The sequence below is a fragment of the Salmo salar genome, chromosome 24, assembly GCF_965601325.2.
Source record: "Salmo salar chromosome 24, fSalSal1, whole genome shotgun sequence".
In the NCBI taxonomy this organism is placed as follows: domain Eukaryota; kingdom Metazoa; phylum Chordata; class Actinopteri; order Salmoniformes; family Salmonidae; genus Salmo; species Salmo salar.
The window spans coordinates 10,944,872-10,967,287 of record NC_138314.1 but is presented as its reverse complement, the minus strand read 5'-3'; the positions used below and the strand labels follow the sequence as shown (position 1 = coordinate 10,967,287).

General features: G+C 42.8%; 1 protein-coding gene across 2 annotated transcripts in view; it reads right to left on the bottom strand.

Moving 5' to 3' along the window:
* unc5db (unc-5 netrin receptor Db) overlaps positions 1-22,416 on the bottom strand; it is a 232,721-nt gene that overhangs the window by 10,182 nt on the left and 200,123 nt on the right. The window contains exons 7-13 of one of the 2 annotated variants that reach the window (XM_082968481.1): positions 21,074-21,238; positions 19,888-19,920; positions 18,388-18,573; positions 15,399-15,620; positions 10,595-10,679; positions 6,845-7,016; positions 3,293-3,520 (exon numbers count right to left, since the gene is read on the bottom strand). In XM_082968481.1, the coding sequence (XP_082824607.1) occupies positions 3,293-3,520; positions 6,845-7,016; positions 10,595-10,679; positions 15,399-15,620; positions 18,388-18,573; positions 19,888-19,920; positions 21,074-21,238 (1,091 nt within the window). The remainder of the gene's footprint in view (positions 1-3,292; positions 3,521-6,844; positions 7,017-10,594; positions 10,680-15,398; positions 15,621-18,387; positions 18,574-19,887; positions 19,921-21,073; positions 21,239-22,416) is intronic. The other variant, XM_082968483.1, reaches the window with a different exon arrangement.

Below are 22,416 nucleotides of genomic sequence, written 5' to 3'. Positions count from 1 at the left end.
TATAGATGTACTATTGTAAAGTGGTTGTTCCACTGGATATCATAAGGCGAGTGCACCAATTTGTAAGTCACTCTGGATAAGAGCGTCTGCTAAATGACGTAAATATAAAATGTAAATGTACATTTGGAGATCTGGCCACTCGGCCAAACTGAGCGATCTGGGGAGAAGAGCCTTGGTCAGGGAGGTGACCAAGAACCCGATGGGCACTCTGACGGAGCTCCAGAGTTCCTCTGTGGAGATGAGAGAAGCTTCCCGAAGGACAACCATCTCTGAAGCACTCCACCAATCAGGCTTTTATGGTAGAGTGGCCAGACGGAACCCACTCCTCAGTAAAAGGCACATGATAGCCCGCTTGGAGTTTGCCAAAAGGCACTTAAAGGACTCAGACCATGAGAAACAAGATTCTCTGGTCTGATGAAACCAAGATTCAACTCGTTACGGTTAAGCATGGTGGTGGCAGCATCATGCTGTGGGGATGTTTTTCAGCGGCAGGGACTGGGAGACTAGTCAGGGTCGAGGCAAAGATGAATGGAGCAAAGTACAGGGAGATCCTTGATGAAAAACTGCTCCAGAGCGCTCAGGACCTCAGACTGGGACGAAGGTTCACCTTCCAACAGGACCACAACCCTAAGCACACAGCCAAGACAACGCAGGAGTAGCTTCAGGAAAAAGTCTCTGAATGTCGTTGAGTGGCCCAGCCAGAGCCCAGACTTGAACCCGATCGAACATCTCTGGAGAGACCTGAAAATAGCTGTGCAGCAACACTCCCCAGCCAACCTGACAGAGCTTGAGAGAAACTGCAGAGAAGAATAGGAGAAACTCCCCAAATACAGGTGTGCCAAGCTTGTAGCATCATACCCAAGAAGACTCGAGGCTGTAATCGCTGCTAAATATGCTTCAACAAAGTACTGAGTAAAGTGTCTGAAAACTTAAATATCACATTTACATAAGTAAATTATTTTTTTCTTTGCAAAAATTTCTAAAAACCTGTTTTTGCTTTGTCATTATTGGGTATTGTGTATAGATTGATGAAAAAAAAAAAAAAAAACGATTGAATCAATTTTAGAATAAGGCTGTAACGTCACTCAATGTGGAAAAAGTCGAGGGGTCTGAATACTTTCTGAATGCACTGTATAGGTGGACACACACATTTTCTCCTTGCCTCCACTCCTGACTGCATGTGCTGCCATAGAAATAGAAACAATAGAACGGGTATCGCCATTCAAGTCAATGATGGCATAAAGGGTGGACTGGCTGCCATTGGGAGTGTACCCATACAGAGAGGAAGAGGCGAAACGAGAGGTTTTACTTCGCTCAAAAGCTGTCCACGAAAATAAGTAAGTATACTTTTTGTATTGAGGTCAATGAGTGTCGAATTTGGTCAACAGAAAAATTATTATTTGCTACATGAGGGTTATTTGATCGAATAGATGTTAGGTTGTTTCGAACGCACTGATATACGTGGCATTTCAGCAACTTACCCAAAAATGACTTTATATCGGAGTCGAGCCTGCTGTCATGACATAGATCGAGGACTCATCATGGATATAACGCATTTTAGCATGGATATTACAATTGAGGGCTTCCACAATTTTAAAGTAGTCAAATGAGTTGGGGCTTGTGAGCAAACAGCCAATGAGTCGGGAGCAAACAGCCAATGAAGAACAAGAAAACTGACTAATTTAAAATGGAGATAGCCTCAATGGTGCTGTCCATGCTGTCACAGACACTATAATGGCACAGAGAAGCATTTCGCTACACTCACAATAACATCTGCTAACCATGTGTATGTGACCAATAAAATTAGATTTGATACAAAGATTAGTCCTCTATTTATCTTGGCCTGTTCTTCATACACATATCTGTGCTCTCATTTGCTAGAATAGTCCCACCTGATCTCACCTCCTCCCGCCTCCCTTCCGTCTTTGAGGACATGTATTTCCATTGTTAGAGCGGTCACTTGACTATCTTGTCAGTATAATAGAACATCTTTGACCCATAGGAGCAAAGCAGGAAGTACAGTACAAGCAGGAAGTAAAAGCAGGAAGTGTACCCATCAATATGTGCTGTGACTTGTTGATTCAACTCAACTGACATTACAAAAAAAACACATTTCATTACATGAGCCACATCATTTATCATTTGAATGAATATTTAATCCTATCCGATCAGATGACCTGATCTGCAGTACAAAAGTGTTCTATATTTTTTATCATATTTCAAATCCATAAAATCATTTTTAGGATACATCATGGCCATTTTCTTTGACCTTTGAGAAATGACACCCTTTCAATGCTACATTTCCCATTCCCCTGCATTAATATCAGCATTGCTTGAGCAAATGGTATTCTTCTGTAATTCTGTAATCTGTATTCCCTATGCAGACTAGGTGGTGTGCTAGCCCCATCCTCACATTGTATGGCAACTGAAGCCAGAGTAAGAGCTACATTTGGGTACATTTGGCACTGAAATGACATCCTTAATATTATTATCGGGAGCATCCTGTTGATCTAAGTCTAGGATATGACCGGTGATTGACTCTGTCCGTCTATAGCCAGAACTTGAACAACATGAAGCAGAGTGAATGTGATTGTGGCCGACAGAGGCCCAGAGGACAGAGGGGGCTGGCATCTGCTCGGCAGGCTGCGCTGGGGACGGATTCATAAACCAAATCCAAAAAGCATTTTAAACCCAGCTGTCAGTGACTTCTGGTAAATCACAGGAACACAAGCAGGGGCTGAGTCACTCCTGAGGCCTATTCTGTTCTGATCGCTTCTGTTCTGCTTTATGTCTCTTGGGTGAACTGAGGCAGTTGATTTCCCTGATGCTAGATGATGAGATATCAATACAGACATTCACATGCTTTATTGAATTATATGACCGAATGATTGGAAGGCTAACCCGTAAATATCAATGTTTGTGAGGAACTTGATTCTCTTCTATCATCTGCCGCCTAAGCACTGCCATCAATACTGCGATTCAGATGATTGCCCAAGAGCAAACTGCAATCAATGAAAAGAATGAACCAAGCAAAGGAAAACAACGTGTGCGTATGCATTATGCAACCACCAGGAAATACACCTATTATTCAACAGTATTTCTTATATTCCACTACTGACAAACAGGCATTGCATGACAAAAATGGATGAGAATGACCTAATCTCAAATTGACCCCTAATAGCTCTACCTTGGAAGATCACCATATTGCTTATACCAATCAAATCCTCTCAGATCTCCACAAACACATAGGGCATATGGGTCGATTTATGGTGCAGAGCCCCTTCCTGCTTACCTGAAAGGCGTATGGCGTGTCGTCCACACAGTACACTCGGAGGCTGTAGTCCATGGGTGTGGCCCCCATGCTGCCAAACACTGCTAGCTTCAGCCTCTTCACGGCTGCCTGAGTGAGTGGTTCACCAACCAGGGCGTAGGAGCCAGGCTGGTCCAGCAGCAGGTGGCAGCTACTGGAGTCCATCAGGCAGTAACAAAATGTTGACTCATCCTCTACTGACATCACTTCCTGTGACAGGGAACACAGAACACAGGCCGGTTGGCAAGAGACGATGATAAGACAATTGCATGAAGCATCATTACATTTGATTACATTGAGAAGAAATACTGTAATTATGCAATTGTGCTATGTGTGGATGTGTATTTGTTCTGCATCTTTCATAGTGTCGCGTCATCATGGGAGCATTTAAATGTTTGGTTCAATGAATGGCAATTGTAGTGCTTTTTCAAACGGGAATAATATCTGCTAATACGTAGTTTCCGAGGTAGATGAGATGGTAACATCTCAGAACACAGATCAGTCATCATGAACAACAGCAATAGGTGGGAAACCCCTTTTACTATATTAACCGACAATAACGGAATCAGTCGTTTTTATCTTCCCAGCCAGCTACCATAATGATATCCCACATTATCTCTCTCTAAAATAGCTGTGTCCACTTCAAATAAAAACACCAGCGAGCAAATTGGAGACATACAAAGCTATATCATTTACACAAATGAGAAGTAATGAAGGGCCAAGCAAGGCTTGATGGTTAGTAGCTACCAATTTTACTGTCTCTTGTTATTGCGTGTTGAACCTTTGGTCGCGGAGACGGTTAATGAGATGCAAGGCTTAGCTATGGTATGTCAATTACACACCTGTACCATCCTCAGCTAGAATGACCTCCAGGGAGTCTGCAGAGTATGACATCTGCCGCGGTGCATGTTGTATATCCAAGAGAGATTATAGACTTTATCCCAAATGGCACCATAGGGCTCTGGTCAAAAGTAGTGCACTATATGTGAATAGCTATTTGGGATATACGCATAGAAAAGGGCAAGAGACAAAAATGGTGTATATGAACAGTGGGGTCGGGAGTCAGCCCGTAATTGAGACAAAGATCCCTGCCACCCATTCCCATTGTTTCCTTGCCTGGGGTAAGCAAGCCAGTGATACAAGCAAGGACTGCTACAACCTCTTGTATAGTTAATTGCCTTACATAGGGCACACAGCCCACTTCCATTGGTTGTAACAACATTATATAGGACAGAGTGGGTGCAGGGGCAAATCCAGAGGCTGCTAATATTCTAAATAACAATCCTGTTTTAATCACTGACACCACATAGCATAACAGCCTGGGGCAGAACTACAATATTCATTATTCTGACCCCCTGTTCAGTCTGCCAAAACGTGGTCAGATGTACAATTATAATACTGCCTGCCTGGAAATGCTCTTAATTATTTTCTGTTATAAATTTTCATGAACAAACAATTCTAAGTGAGGGAGGGCATTGCCTACAGACCCTCTGGGTTGTGTATTAACCTCTTGGGAATGTACACTACGTTATAGATTGTAGAAAGCTATTTTTTTAGACAACAAAATAATATTGGACATTCCTAAGGCGAACAGTACACACTGGGAAAAAAAACAAGAATGCTGAAATATCTCAACAAAGCCTACTACTAGCAACTTTGCATGATAAAAAACAAACACTATGGCTTTAGGGTGTAGGCCATAGTATCTAAACAACGGTGTTGAGAAATACAAAAGGTAACAAACCAAGTTCTAACAATTACTGAAAAAGCCAGTGAGTGGCAGGCAGGCTGATTCACGTGTCTGTTTAGTGAAACATGTCCTGAGAAGTGGGAGGTGTTTAGAAAGCAGGGCAGGCAGTGGCAGCATCACAAATGGCACCCTATTCCCTATATAGTGCACTACTTTGGACCAGGGCTCATAGTTAAAAAATAGTGCACTACTAGGGAAAAGGGTGCCATTTGGGACACATTCGGTGAGTCCAGGTCAGATGAGAGGCCATTTCCATGACTCTTCCCCTGATTGCCTCACGTCCACACCCATTTCAGTGTGTCCATCCAGAATCCACCAATCGATACTTCCGATGTCTAACGGGCCCTTTTGCCCTGTCGTTACCCGTCTGACTGTCACAAGCAATGTGTTTTCTCTGCTATTACATGCTGTAATTGTTTTGTTTTTTCTCCAGTGCTCTCAACGTTATTCCCCTCAGGCAGGCTGTTGTTCCCCTCAAGCAGGCTGTTGGATCCACAGTGACCGTAAGCCTTTGTGTGACTCACAAATGGCACCGTATTCCCTATTAAACTGCAGTACTTTTGACCAGATCCCTATGGGTCCTGGTCAAAAGTAGTGCACTATGTAGGAATTGAGTGCAGTTTGGGACATATCCTTTTGCAATGCCCTGCTCCACACCCTATGCTCTCAATAGCCTTTTCACACTTTAGACACACACATCTCAACAGGCACATCACAAAAAGGCTCGCTGGAACATTGTCCCTCCCAAAAGAGAGATACATTTTGTACAGAGGTCAGGAAATGAACAAAACTGATGGAACAAACTGTGTTGAGGTGTCAAGGGAAAATACAACCTCTATCTGGGAATATCTTTGACCAGTTAAAAACACACTGCCCCCAGGGTTATAGAAGAAAAAATAAACAATAACATAAGGCCTGCCCACATGAAAAATACTATAGTGTATACTATGGTAGGAATACTATGGTATTCACTGTAGTGTTTTTTCAGACTTTACTGTAGTATTCACTGTAGTGTCTGAAGTGTGAAAAGGATATTGAGGGCAAAGGGTGTGGAGCAGGGCATTGCTCAAGGATGCATCCCAAATTGCACTCAATTCATACATATGGGCCCTGGTCAAAAGTAGTGCACTTTTTAGGGAATAGTATACTTTAGTATTTAGTGTAGTGTTTTTGCGGACTGTAGTACAGTATACTGTAGTATTTACTGTACAGTATACTACAGTCTGCAAAAACACTAGTGTTTTTGGGTACATTACTGTAGTATTTCCTAAATTGTTTTTGTTTTATTATCTTTGACTTAAAACTGGGGGGGGGGGGGGGGGGCTTTCTCCTAGAGGAAACCTACTGGAGAAATACAAAATGTTCAGATAGTTCAGTTTCTGCTCTTTCTATAACCTGTAGGGAACACAATATATGATCTATACTTGGCGTGTAGGTTTCTCATTTAAAGGTGGCACAAATTCCGGTATGGGGGAGGGGAATGGGCAGGGTATATGCAAATTAAATACAGAAGTATTTACTATAGTAAAAAAAATGTTTTGCATACATTTCTGTATTATTTAATAGTGTTTTTTGTCGATAATACTAGTATTTACTATAGTATTCTACAGTATACTACACAATTATATACTAAGTACTACACATGATCGAGGTAGTGTTCTATAGTAAACTGTAGTATTTTCTTATGTGGTTGGACTCGGTCGTGGACTAAAAAATGAAATCTGTGTCTGAGTAACTGGCCCAGAGAGCACAGAGTTGTTTATGGTTAAAGGGGCTTCTCTTACCTCCCAACTGTTGTCCTGTGTTTTCCTCTTCAGTTGGATGTTCCAGTTCTCAGTGTCAACTTCTGCACAGTGAGCTATCGTCATAGCAACAGGACTGGAGAGGTCTAGGCCTAGAGGACCATAGGTGACCTCTGGTCCTAGTAGGATCTCACAGCCTTCCTCCGTCTGGAAACTGAAACACACACATTGGCATTGATTCATTCTGAAAAGACGCTATTCAACTAACTGTAGCTACAGGTATAATGTAATTGATAAAATGTGGTCAAACATTTAATGGGTTTGCAAATTCAAGGTACTACTAAACGAACATCGCATTACATTATAAGACTAAAAACAACTGAAATGCTAACTCTACATAATCGACTTAAGACATTAATTTATTCCCCATATAAAACGGACATATTTTAGATCATGTATGTTAAGGGCTTGAGTGTGCACCAATAACAGTCTAATAAAGGGATCTGTGTGCCGGTCGGTCGCTGATGAATTTGCATATTCATCAGCCTTGTGTTTATCATCTTGGAGTCATTATCTTTCCATCGCTCCTTGTGGTGGTGCTGCATGAAATGAAAGCAATTAATGAAGAAAAACGAATGAGGGCGGTGGACAGTCATGCAAATTCACAAACAGCATAAAGACACAGAGAGCAGCCTGCAGGTGTTTGGTTCCCGGATTCCCTGCTAGAGACAGTCATAAAGTCAGAATATGATTTACCTTAAAAATGGATGGCGTATTCATTAAAAAGGGCTGACAATAAATAGCATCTTCAGGTTGTGTTGCCAGGAGGGGTAGGAAGGGTAGGCGGTGGTTTGAAAAGGCCAAGGAAGATCAAGGCAGTGCAGCGAAACGCCTTCGCAAAGCTCTCTAAGCTCATATCAGTCATCAAAGATCTGAGAGCTGTGAATTGTCGAGATTTCCTCCACTGAATAAAAACTGATTTACGCTATATCCAGATCCTTGAGTGATTGAGCGAGTGAGTGAGGTGGAAAGTTCACCGCGTCAAGATACAGTGTGACTTTAAACAAATAACCCAAGGCATAAACAATGACATAAATAATATAGTGGCAGATGAAAACTTAATTATTTCAGTAAGATTGCCACATACAGTACCAGTCAAACGTTTGGACACACCTACTCATGCAAGGGTTTTTCTTTATTTGTACTATTTTCTACATTGTAGAATAATAGCAAAGACATCAAAACTATGAAATAACACATATGGAATCATGTAGTAACCAAAAAAGTGATTTAACAAATCAAAATATATTTTATATTTTTCAAAGTAGCCACCTATTACAGTACCTTGATGATAGCTTTGGAGGTGTTTCCAAAGCTGTCCTTGATGACACAGTAGGTGTGTCCAAACTTTTGACTGGTCATGTATATTGTAGTGTGGATTGCCCAACAATGGTTAAGATCTTTCATGATTCACTTTTCACAGTCAATGCATACTGTACAATACAGACACCTTTCAGACTTCGCAAACATTTTCAACATCTGAACCAGTCAGTACATCTATTGATAAAACATAATATACATGATAAGCATTTCATTGACTTGCAGTTATAGTACAGTACACGATTGTGAATACGCTAGTAAAATACACTAATAAATAGCAATAAAATATGTGGTTGCATATCCAGTGCTGATGATGACTATTTCTAGTCATATAACCTTCACCTCACACAGTTAACCTGTACCTTTTTCACACAGATGAGAGCTCACTGCTCACGTCAATCACCATGCTGTTTTAATAGCAGCCCTGGCTGGTTTTTGAATGGTCCAGCGAGAGTTCTGATGATCCTTTAGTCAACAATGAAGAGCCTGATCACACATTCATCGGCAAGAGTAGCTAAGCAAGGAGCAGATTAGCTGGACTTTAAGTAGCTGCCTACCACTTATGACCGAGAGGAGTCTAGAAGCAGCAGCACCTAAAAGAAGAAGTGCCTCTGACTCTTATCCTGACTCTTATCCTGGCTGAGTCCCAAATTGGTACCCTCTTCCGTTTATAGTGCACGACTTTTGACCGGGGCCCATAAGGCTCTGGTCAAAAGTAGTTTACTATATAGGGAATGGGGTGCCATTTGGGACGTACCCCTCTCTTTTTCAATTCCACTTGTCATCATCATGAAGGGTCCTGTACCAACGCACGGCTCGGCTTCCTCCCTGGCCCTAGATGAGGTGCATTATTCAAAGTGACTGATGACTCACTCTTCAGGGACTGGGGAGCCATGCAAAGTGGCATATTGGGCCACGACGCCACAGTGAGAGCAGAGGCAGCGTGGGGCTTAATAAATGCACACATTAACATGCTCCATTAGCTTCACCTTTATTTGCTTGTACTCTCCTACCTGCCTGTCCAACTGGGTTTTTGTCCATTTTTTAAGGTGACGCATAGGCACATGTTATGGGCAGAGAATGGGGACATTCATCACATTGGTACCTAAGAGTGAAAGCTGTACATTAGGGACTACAATTGGCTGCACATACCAAGCTATGATTTAATGTTTCATCTATCCCTTTTAGCCTCTCTCTCTCTCGAATAAAGATTTTTATACAGTTAAATTAAACAAACATTTACATTACTAACTGACATCTTTGAAGTACTTGTTTACTCATGAGCTCAAGAGAATTAGGGATACTAAGATATAAACCGGACAACCATACTTTCTCCCTGTGGCATTCAAAGTAACGCCATGTTGAAACCATCACAATAGTTCCTGCCAGAGACAGTCAGTGACATCCCACCTGCAGATCGAATGGACAAATGACCCGAGGGGGCTTAGGAGAGCTCACAAATCTTTCCCAAATGGCACTCTATTCGCTATATCCAGTAGTGAGACTACTTTTGTCCAGAGTCTTATGGGTGTTGGTCAAAAGTAGTACACTATAAAGGGAATGGGGGCACAGCCACAGTCTGTCCCTGTGGGGTGTTATTGAGGCTAACTAGAAGGTACAGTGGCCGGGCGGGGGAGCCATGTCATCCTCAAGTGGGTGAGATGTATTGCACAGCCCGGCCATGACCGCATTCCCACACCATCTAGGCAGAGCCAAGGAGAAAACACCTGGCATCCAGAACTTCAGTAAAGAACATTTCGAATGTAGGTGTTTAAATTCACTTCCCGAAGTTGTTGTAGGAATGTGGGTGTAAAAAACAGGTGGCTCAAGCTTTAAAATTCACTTCCCAAGTTGTTGTAGGAATGTGGGTGTACAAAACAGGTGGCTCTATCTTTAAAATTCACTTCCCAAGTTGTTGTAGGAATGTGGGTGTACAAAACAGGTGGCTCTAGCTTTGAAATACAAACAGATCTTTTTTTTTTTTTTTAGATCACCACCAACTCAAACTCTACACATCAACACTTTACCTCCTTGAAGTAAGCTAGACTAAATGAAACAAGACTACATTGGGAATAAACCCACATTGCTCCACATGAGCTGCACTTTCTTTGTTGCACACGAGATATCAAAGCTGTAATATCACCTTTGAGGTTACAGTGGAAATGATCAGCCTGATCTTGCCACCTAAATGATTCGTGTGGAGAGTGCTAGATAATCTGTGGTGCTCGCTGGGTCCATCTGCCAGAGACTTCTGTATTTATAAAGTTTTTAACTCATGAGGTTAAAACAGGTGAGGAAGGGTGAACAAGTAGCATTGTTCAACTGATAAAGAATGGTAAGGCTTGATGATGAAAGATGAGGAAGTAGAGAGCGACTGACATACAGATAGATGGACATGAGATCTGCTCTCACCTGGACTCTCCCTGATTTATCACCATGTACATCTCCCAGGAAGTGTCCTCAGTGATCGCACCATGGGGAACCAGCAGGCTGACTCCTGCAAGACACAAGAACAGAGTCAACAACAATAACAACAACAACAAAACACTAAAGATATCTTTGAGATGCCTGTACATACTGTAGTTGAGCAGAAAATTGATTCCTTCTATACTGAACAAAAATATAAACGGAACATGCAACAATTACAAAACTTTATTAAGTTACAGTTCATATAAGGAAATCATTCAATTGAAAGAAGGAAATTAGGCCCTAAATCTATGGATTTCACATGACTGGGTAGGAGTGCAGCCATGGGTGGGCCTGGGAGGGCATAGGGCCACCCACTTGAGAGAAAGGAACACCCACTGGGGAGCCAGGCCCTGCCAAACAGAATGAGTTTTTCCCCCACAAAAGGGCTTTATTACAGACAGAATTACTCTTCAGTTTCATCAGCTGTACAGGTGGCTGGTCTCAGAAGATCCCACAGATGAAGAAGCCAGATGTGGAAGTCCTGGACTGCCATGGTTACACATTGTATGCGGTTATGAGGCCAGTTGGATGCCAAATTCTCTAAAACAATGTTGGAGGTGGATTATGGTAGAGAAATTAACATTAAATTCTCTGGCAACAGCTCTGGTGGACATTCCTGCAGTCAGCATGCCAATTACACACTCCCTCAAAACTTGAGACATCTGTGGCATTGTGTTGTATGACAAAACAGCACATTTTAGAGTGGCCTTTTATTGTCCACAGCACAAGGTGCACTTGTGTAATGACCATGCTGTTTAATCAGCTTCTTGATATGCCACACTTGTCAGGTGGATTGATTATATTGGCAGATAACAGGGGTATAAGCAAATTTGTGCACACATTTTGAGAGAAATAAGCTTTTTGTGCTTATGGAACATTTCTGGCCTCTTTTATTTCAGCTCATGAAACATGGGACCAACACTTTACTTGCTAAAGTATTCTGACCCCTTGGATTTCTTCAGATTTTATTGTGTTACAAAATGGGATTAAAATGGATTTTATGTTTTGTCAAGAACCTATAAATAAAATTAATATCCTTATTTTTTTTTTAAATAAATCAATTCATAACTAAAATATACTGTAGTTGTCACATAAGTATTCACCCCTTTATTAAGGCAAGCCTAATTAGTTTAGAAGTAAACGTTGGCTAAGCAAATCACATAAATTACATGGGGTTGACATGATTTTTGAATGACGAACCCTTCCTCTGTCCCCCATACATAAAACATCTGTAAGGTCCCTCAGTCAAGTACCGAATTTCAAGCACAGATTCAACTACAAAGATCAGATAGTTTTTATAAAGCCTCAAAGAAGGGCAGTGACTGGTAGATGTGTAACAATAACAAATCAGGCATTAAATATCTCTTTAAGCATTGTCAAGTAAATAATTATGCTGTGGATTATGCATTAAACCACACAGACACAGGCCTCCTGAGTGGCACAGCAGTTTAAGGCACTGCATCGCAGTGCTTGAGGCGTCCCTAGAGATCCAGGTTTGATCCCAGGCTGTGTCACTACCATCTGTGACCGACAGTCCCATAGGGCGGCGCACAATTTGCCATCATCGTCCGGGTTAGGGAAGGGTTTGGCTGAGGGGGACTTTACTTGGCTCATCGCGCTCTAGCGACTCCTTTGTGGCGGGGCGGGCGCCTGCAGGCTGCTTCGGTCGTCCGTTGAACGGTGTTTCCTCCGACACAACGGTGCGGCTGGCTTCCGGGTTAAGCGGGCGGGTGTTAAGAAGTGCGGTTTGGCGGGTCATGTTTCAGAGGATGAATAACTCGACCTTCATCTCTCCCGAGCCCGTTGGGGAGTTGCAGCAAATGAGACAAGATCGTAATTGGATCGTAATTGGATATCACAAAATACATCCCAGACACATCAAAGACACAGTCGTCATTCTGAACTGAGCTGTAGGACAGAAATGAAACTGCTCAGGGATGTTACCTCGAGGCCATTGGTGATTTTAAAGGGTTCAATGGCTGTGAAAACTGAGGATGGATCAAAATGATTGTAGTGACTCACAATAATGACCTAAATGACAGAGTGAAAAGAAGAATATAAATAAATATACAGAATAAAAATATTCCAAAACATGCATTGTGTATGCAAAAAGGCACAAAAGGAATATTGAAAAGAAATAACACAGCAAATGAATACACTTTTGGCCTAAATGCAAAGCCTTATGTTTAGGGAAAATCCCAAACAACACATCACCGAGTAACTGCCTCCTTATTTTCAAGCATGGTGGTGGCTGCATCATGGTGTGGGGATGTTTTTCAGCCGCAGGGACTGGGAGACTAGTCAGGATCGAGGCAAAGATGAACAGAGAAAAGTACAGAGACATCATTGATGAAACCCTGCTCCAGAGCACTCAGAACCTCAGACTGGGGCAAAGGTTCACCTTCCAACAGGACAACGACCCTAAGAACACAGCCAAGACAACTCTGAATGTCCTTGAGTGGCCCAGCTAGAGCCCAGACTCAAACCCGATCGAACATCTCTGGAGAGACCTGAAAATAGCTGTGCAGCAACGCTCCCCATCCAACCTGACAGAGCTTGAGAGGATCTGCAGAGGAAAATGGGAGAAACTCCCCAAATACAGGTGTGCTAAGCTTGTAACATCATACCAAAGAAGACTTGATGCTGTAATCACTGTCAAAGGTGCTTCAACAAAGTACTGAGTAAAGGGTCTGAATACTTATGTAAATGTCATATTTAAGGTTTTAAATGTTTTATAAATTAGCAAACATTTCTAAAAACCTGTTTTCATTATGGGGTATTGTGTGTAGATTGATGAGGAAAAAACACAAATGAATCAATTTTACAATAAGGGTGTAACGTAACAAAATGTTGAAAAAGTCAAGGGGTCTGAATACTTACCGAAGGCACTGTACACTGGAGTTGCTTACCAAGAAGACAGTGACTGTTCTTGAGTGGCCACGTTACAGTTTTGACTTAAATCTGCTGCAAATCTATCCCCAAAATCTTGAAAGAGCTTGAAGAATAATGGGCAAATATTGCATCATCCAGGTGGGCAAAGCTCTTAGAGCCTTACCCAATAAGACTCACAACTGTAATCGATGCCAAAGGTGTTTCTAAAATGCATTCACTCAGGGAGCTGAATACTTACGTAACGGCTATATTTCTGTTTTATTAATTAATAAAAAAAATTATACATCAAATTTTTCTTCCACTTTGACAGTCTATTTTGTGTAGATTGTTGGGGAAAAAATACAATTAATCCAACTTTGTAACACAATAAAATGTGAAGAAATCCAAGGGGTTTGAATACTTTTGCAAGGCACTGTATATCTGTGACTGTGTTGACCTGTACTGGTGAAAGACTTAAGTGCAGGACTAGACATTCAATATTGCGCATCAGCACAACCACACAGCTTCATAGCACCATTCCTATATTGGAAACAATGCCATTGACCTTCTACAATGCCTAAAAACCCTGTCTGAAACCTTACAAAGGGTTAGCGGGAGACTGGGGTATAGCAGCTGTATAGGAGATTCAATATCTGCCTGTCTATAAACAGCAATGGAAGTGTTTTGTCATCCCCCTGCCTGTCATCTCCCCTCTTGCAAATCAACCAGTTAGCGTTCATTAAACCAACACCTGCCACCCTGTCAGATGTTTCACTGGGGATGGCTGTGCAGGAGCCCTCCAGGACCTCTTAAATCCCCAGAGTGACAGGGAACAACATCCTTAGCCCAGAAGATTATGCTCACACCACCAAAGTTTGTTCATCATCAGTTTACGTCCCACACGACTGACTGATGTCTGAGATTGTATTGAACGTTGTCGGTCTGTGTGTGTGCGTACATGTTCATGTGCGTTTACACTTGTGCTTGAGTGTGTAGGACATGTATTCATCCTGAAAGAAGAGACTGGCAGTTAGCCAGGTGTCGGCCATGTATGGTCGTCCGTTCAGCATCGTTAAAGACATTGTAGATGTGAGAGTGGTCCACTTGACCGCTGTGACTCTCTCCACTCACACACAACCATCAGACTGAAGGAGCCTGATTTCCCTGTGCCTCTCCATCAGTGCCTCTCCAACAAAGCCGAGGGCCCTACACACACCAGGGACCGGGAGAGAGATGTCAAAGCTACAGTTCACATGGAACTGTTGACCCCTGACAACTGTGGCAGTCCTCATAGCAAACTCATCTACACCCTCTACTTGTAGTCATTGTCTATGATAAGAGGCCTGACCCCCGTTTGCCTGGGAGGGCTGGTGGGAATGTAGAGGAATAACAAACAGCTATACTAGCTTCCTGTACTTGACCTATCTGGGAAACAACATTAATGAATCCTACTGTACTGTAGCAACATGCATTAGACTCCATTGATATTAAAGGGACCTGGCCTGAGTCCCAAATGACACCCTACTGTTTTCATAGTGCACTAGCTTTCACCAGGGCCCATAGAGAATAGGGTGTCATTTGAGATGTATCCCTGCTTTCACTAACCAAGACATTCACTTAGACTACCTCTACTTGTAATTAGTCAAGCGTGTGCATGTTTTTGCTAAACTGACAACTTTATTTTCCATTAGAATAGAATACAAAATGCTAGAATGAGATATTAGCACAGAGTAGCCATCATCAGAGAGTAGTCGTCCCATCTTTCTTCATTAAACCCATGTACTGTACTTTACCGGTATTTGGCAGCACAAACTGTCTAATTCAGCTCTAAACACAGCTTCAAGTGTAATTCAGTCTTTAAACATATTGAACTCACCAGTATTTGGCACCACCAACCGGCCGCCCAGATGCCCAAACACGCCCGTGGTTCTCATCTGATCTTTAGTGGGTGTGAGGGGGGGCCCGTTGGGGGTGAGCAGGCCCTTCTTGGTGCTCCGTCGCTCCACAGTGCTGTTGCTGTAGTCTCGGTTCAGCCCCCTGGGGAAGGTCTCGGGCGGATGGCCTTTGGGAGCGTGGTACTCAGCGCGGTCGTCCACACCTAGTGAAACCATAAAGGAGCTCTGAACTTTGACCTTGATGTCTGGCAGGGGGTCAAAGAGCTCTTTATTGTCTATGGAGTCCTTGAAGCAGATGGGGCTGCTATAAGTCCGGCCCACTGTCAGGTCTGGCTGCAGAGAGGGGTTGAGAAGCAGTGGGCTCCCTAGAGAGATGGAGTGGAACACACAGCCACAAAGTCATGCCGTCATCTAAATACCCTAGCTCTCTCTGCTGGAGCCATTGGCTGAAGTGAAGTCCACTGAGCAGGGAGCACACTCTGTCAACTGATGGAAAACAGGCTTTTCAGTGTGAATAACATGTCAGGGTATGTGACTAACACAGAGTTACAGTACAGGTACATAACCTGGATAAAATATACTGTAGCTATCCAGGTCAGGGCTGAGCCATAGTCACTGGTCAGAGGTAGATTTAATTACCAAGCATACACAGCTTGATTTCCATAATCCATCTGTTGGAGTCGGAGTCAGTTCCTCTCTGTACACAAAGTCATCCTCCTGGAGGACACAGTCCTTCTCTGTCTGTGGTCACAGCTCAGCACAGCGCTGGGGTTGTGTGTGTGTGTGTGTGTGTGTGTGTGTGTGTGTGTGTGTGTGTGTGTGTGTGTGTGTGTGTGTGTGTGTGTGTGTGTGTGTGTGTGTGTGTGTGTGTGTGTGTGTGTGTGTGTGAGTAAATGTGTGTGTGTGTGAGTAAGTGTGTGTGTGCGTGCTTGTGTCTGTGGCTAGGAAGGTGCTAAGGAGGTCTGGGTGACCGTCCTGTAAATGAGGGTCCTTCAGCTCTCATAATCAACTCAACCGTCCAAGGAGGTGGTCTTCATCCACAGCCATTAGACGCCTGACCACACTGCCAAACACTGCATGCATCTATCTGGCACATCTAGACATTAGTGCCCCAGGACTCCCTGTGCCAAGATAACGGCGGAGTCACAAAGTCATTGCTGCCCAGCTGCTGCCTGGCGAGGGGCATAAGGCAGGAGGCTAATGTTTTATTTTTAGGGGAATCGTTAATTGCTGGGGGGGCTTGACTTGTGTCATGCTTTCAGGGTGTGTTTGTTTCTACTGAAAGACTAACTAGAGGGTATTGTTCAATCAAGGGCTTCTCCTTGTAACTTCATCGTCTAGTCTAGTGCCTGAAAATGTGTACCGGGATGAAAGTATACAATTTAACCATTTTAAAATCTATTGCACTTCAATCAAACACATTAAAGGATATCATGGGAAATGTTACATTTGACGGCACTGAAATAAAGAAAATTGAGCAGTGTGAAATGTTACTGATCAGTGGTGATTTGCTACTGATTGCAGTAGACATAGTAGAGGACTATTGAGAAAATGCATATAGATCATGCAGAATTTTGTTTTCAGTGGCCATTGCTTAAACTTTGAATCTGGCATGCACACCATTTTTTTTCTTCTCAGCGCAGTGGAGATGGTAGAGCAAAACAGAATTGAGGAGGAAGTGGGAAGACAGAAGTTAATGAAATGGACCTCACGTTGAATACCTTGAGGGATAGGTTTGGAATTGGACCTCTGATAAAAAAAAAAAAATTAAATTAAATTTGCTCACGGCCAGCAGTAGTGCATAGACAGGGTCAGGCCTAAAGATTCATTCACCACTCTGCCATAGCTCCTGCCACATGAGGGGGTGGATCTAAAGCATTTAAGGGACTTTTAAAATCAATTAAAAAGCCATGAAAAGCTACTAATTTCTTATGAAGAACCCACTTGAGAAAAGCGATGTTTTTCTCTCGCTGTGTATATTATTGTGATTATGAAAAATCAACCTGAATAAGGTCGACTGGGGGGAACAGTCAGGAAAAATATGATATATTCGCTAGTCATTTGTGTTTCTTTCCTTCCCTCTGTAAAAGAAGGATCCAGACTAGAAATGGGAAAGCGGATAATATGAGCTATATTTCTTCTGCTCCATTAGCAAGCTGATGGAGAGGGGAATGGGATGGAGTGATGGTGGCCGGTGGAGGGCACAGCATGCGGCTCCTGAAAAGCTGGCCTATTTAAATAGGATTGATAGCCTGCCGGATGTAGCGCTCCACAGTCCCCCAGCTTCCCCTTCCCGCTCTGCGCGTGGTGAGGGGCTAGGCATGAGTGTCAACCCAGGCCTTGGGAGCGGTGGATGTAGTGGGCTCAGCATGGCTCCGGCAGGGTTTTTCACAGTGGTGTCACATCCAGCCAGGATTTATCACCCGCTTCTGCAATGGCTATCGCTTGTGCTAACCCAGAAGTGTCATTGACAGTAATAGGAAGGATGCCTGGGACAAGCCACAGCCCCAGACACTGTTATGAACAGAAGTTATTGCTGTGCACAACAAAAATGCAATTGATGTTCAGTGTTCCATGCTTTTCACATTTATCCATCAGTGGATTTGGCTGGGGCTATCTGACGGCAGGGAAGGGGGATTGGTTGCTTGACAGCCATGCGTGTGTGTGGTCTGCGGCCAGGTGGACACAGGATGTGTCTTTCAAAGATTGATTACCTATCTCAGCAATAACAGAAGAACTGGTCTGTCAAAATAGAAGGACAGATCCTTTCAGCGGTTATGAGAATATAAATTTGAGGCAGATGTGCAGGGTTTGCACAGTGCCGCCACCGTGCAGCCTCAATGCAAACACATGCAATCAATCACCAGCAGAAGCAGCCTGTCGAAAGGGTCCTTGAAAAATCCTGCCTTCCGTTTGGCCTTGTGCGCAACCGGGCATGTCTCCATAAAGTGAAAGGCAGCGCTAGCTCACCTTGTCTGGTGGTCTTGAAGGTGAAAGACTGGAAGCCCCCGGTGAGCGCGGATGAGTCAATGACGTCAACGCCGTAGTTACTCTGGCTCCTCCTGTACAGCATGACTGCCACCACAAGGACAGCCACAACTACGACTCCCGACCCCAGCCCAGAGTAGAGAGCCACGTCGTTGGAGCCGTCCATACCTGGTACACACACAGACCAACACAGAAACAACAGTCTCAATGGATGTTTGCTAAGTGTAAACAATAACATGCAAGAAGTTCAACCAAGGTACAGTACAGAGACACTGAAGAGGAAAACGTGAGAATGGTGATGGTAGTGATTATTTTGTGGTGACATTCTGAGGCATCTAAAATAGTCATTAAAATACGCAGTATTGTCTTTGACATTATCACTAGGAGCTTTTGGAGAGAAGTGAATTCATTTGAAAGCACAGTGTAGAGCACTGTGATGGCTGTCCATCCCAAGGCACAGTTCAACTGCTCATCCAACAGGCTCATCTTCCTATGCTACATTATGCAGCGCACAGAGGAATAGATGAGCACGCAGAATCTCGCCTCTACACTGCTGTTACACAAGTCATTCATAAAGCTGTTAACAGTGAGAGAGAGAACTGCCTTCAGACCCACTAGTCTATATCCAATAAGCCTAATGGTACATATTAAACTACATAGTATGGCCCAATGGCCAATGTCTGACAGTGACAGGAAATGATCCGAAGCAAATTAATTTAGAGTAGCCCCGTTAGTATGATCACTCACCAGATGTCTGTCTCCCCCTTCTAGAACTCTCCACTGAATTGTTTGACCCAGAATGCACTGCAAACCAGGCACAGTGAGTGAGCCTGTCTGTCAGCCTAATGAAGTCTCATTACAATCACTGCTGAGGCTCCAGTCAAGGTAGCACCTGAATCATTTCAGGAGGTGTCAGGCGGTATGCAAGGGGAAGAGAGTGTTTGAGCTGAGACCCACCAGGGGAATACAAGTGAGGACACACTGAAAATTGGTCAAATTAGCTCGTTTGCATAATTACACTGCATTAATCCCTTACAATATAGCATATGTTCAGTTGTCACAACCGATCAATCTCTCGGCTCAATCCGAGAAGGAGAGCACGTTGTGATGTCACGCTCGTGAAGAGTGAACAGCTGAGTGATAGAATGGTAGAACCTGTTTATAGTAATAGAGATCCTATTCAATTACTCAAATTATTCGAATTCCTAATTCTACGGTTATAGTTCTGTTCAGAACCTGACTACAAGCGTTTTGGATGGGTGTGATGGCTGTATAAAATGCAGGGAAATTAAAGTTAACTAATAGGTAGAGGTCTAAAAAAAGCTTCTCATAAAAAAAATAAAAAAAATGGTAATATCCTGATTCTGGTTTCCTGAACTTTCATCTAGTTACAATTGTATGCCTCACAAATTAGGTAGACAGCTAGCCTGTTTCAAGAGTTGGGGGTTGAAAATAAAAGAAATGCAGAAAGGAAGGACTCACTTTGAGGTTTAACATCATGCAGCAGCTTTCCATCTGCAAAGACAGACACAGAATGAGACAGAAAAGAGAGAGAGAGACAGAGGTGATTAAACACCAGCCCTGGCTGTGTCCCAAATGGCACCCTATTCCCTTTATAGTGGACAACTTCCCTACAAAAGTAGTGCCCTATAAAGGGAAAAAGTTGCCATTTGGGACGCATGCAGAGCAAGGTGATTAAACGCCAGCCCTGTGTGAGTGAGGTATCCTACTAGTGCACTTCTTTCTGACTCAAATCATGTGGAGAGGCCCTACCACTGAGATATGCCAATACAGATACAGACTGCTCAGATAATGATGCATGGCTTCATTACCAGACTCAATATCCACATGGATAGAAGTGGCCAAGGGAGAGACTGGCAAATGGGTCTGAAAAATACCATGATTATCTCTCTCCTTTACAAAGAGAAAAAGTTATAATATTTTCGTAAATTGTATTTTCACCAATGGAAAATTGGAGCTTACAAATACGTCTACCATACTAGCCCAAAATACCAGTCCTACTTTTTAAAACATGCTGATGCCTCTTTCTTTTATCCCATTCAGGGACTGTATGCGTGTAAGATTTCCTTTTAGTCAGGTAATTACTGTCACAGTTTATGACCCTTAACATTACATCATGGACCCCATTTTGACAACGCAAGCGTGACTCTAGTTTGCAGTAGATCAGACCATGTGTAACTCAATATTGATTTCAAAACCTCATTCATGAGTTTATCACTAAATTATGCAAATGTAAAATGAAGCATTACGGGGGCGGGTAATGATACTGCATCAGTTACTAAATTGCTTTGACAACCATGGTCAAAACATACAAACTGTGGTCAAAACGGAATACACTCTCCATGTCTTCAGTGATAGCTACAGTATATGCTCTTGTGACACGGGGGATGTTTCACCTGAACACCACAGGAGGGATTACCATAGTGTTATCGCGCATCGAGTGCGATGCGCTCCAGCAATGTGGACATCATTCCAGTGTGTTTATTTGTCTAGCAAATCGGTCTGTGGCCAGCTGTTCAGATGTGTTAATGAGAAGTCATGTTATGATGGGTGTAATGGAGATACGGCTTATGGAGATGATAGTCGAGGTTAAGATGGCAATGTAGAAAAGAAAGAAATCCTTCAGAGAAAAGAGTAAGGGACTTACTCTGGGTACACATCCCTCCAGTGCAGTTCTCGGTGGCATTGCTGGGCCCCTCACACATAATGCCCCTGTGTCTGGGTGGTGGGTTATTGCACTCCCTTCTACGCTGTCTTTCACACTGCACACTGCACGCCGTCCACTCACTCCACTTTTCCCAGCCACCGTCAACTTTGGGGGAGGAAATGGAACAAGGAACACACAGACAGACAGAAGGTGAGGCGATGGTCCATCTCAAAGAACATTTAGTCCACATTAACCCTCAGGTCCTCCTCACATAATGGGATCAATTGTCTCTCTCTATCTGCAGGATGTGAAATGAAATCCCCTGATTTAACCGTGCACGTTAAAACTCAGGTTCCTCTGTCGCCTGTGTCATTGGATCTAGGAGGAACCCATATGGTGCCAAAAAGAGATTTCTTGGAAGCACTTTTTCGGCGACCTTAAGCCGTCTCTCCGCACAAGCTCTGAAGAAGGCGATTTCTTTTGTAGGATTCCATGAGTTCTATAAGCTCTCTGTTCTATAAGCCCTCTGTGTGCATACATATTGTGCTCTCTCTTCATATAGCTTCTTCCCTAACAGATCCAGTCTCCCCCTTGTGATTGACTTGTGCGGAAACAGTTCAGAATTTTCTGTGAAAATTCACAGTTACATTAATTAGAATTGAGAACTACTACAAACTATTGTCTGGTGCAGGAATAGACACAGAAAAGACATTGGCCTAACATCATTACTAACCTTTAGACATATACTGTAATTTATCACACCCGGTCTCAGTAATGGAAATTCCGTTGGCCTCTATTGAGTTGCACCTTATTTGTGGAACAATCTTCAACATGTTCTTAAATGTGATGTTTTGGTGCCTCTAGGGCAATTCAGAAAGCTGATTGAGGACCTTATTATGGATGAATGTGTTTGCTTTATGTACTTATATTTTGATATGTGTATTTCTGCCATTTCTGTAGTTCAGGGCTCATCTGTAAAAGAGACATTGGTCTCAGTATGACTCCCTGATAAAATAATGGTAAACAAAAATACAAAATATTATAATATACAGTTGAAGTCGGAAGTTTACATACACCTTAGCCAAATACATTTAAACTCAGTTTTTCACAATTCCTGACATTTAATCCGAGTAAAAATTCCCTGTCTTAGGTCAGTTAGGATCACCACTTTATTTTAAGAATGTGAAATGTCAGAATAATAGTAGAGAGAATTATTTCTTTCAGCTTTTATTTCTTTCATCACATTCCCAGTGGGTCAGAAGTTTACATACACTCAATTAGTATTTGGTAGCATTGCCTTTAAATTGTTTAACTTGGGTCAAACGTTTCGGGTAGCCTTCCAC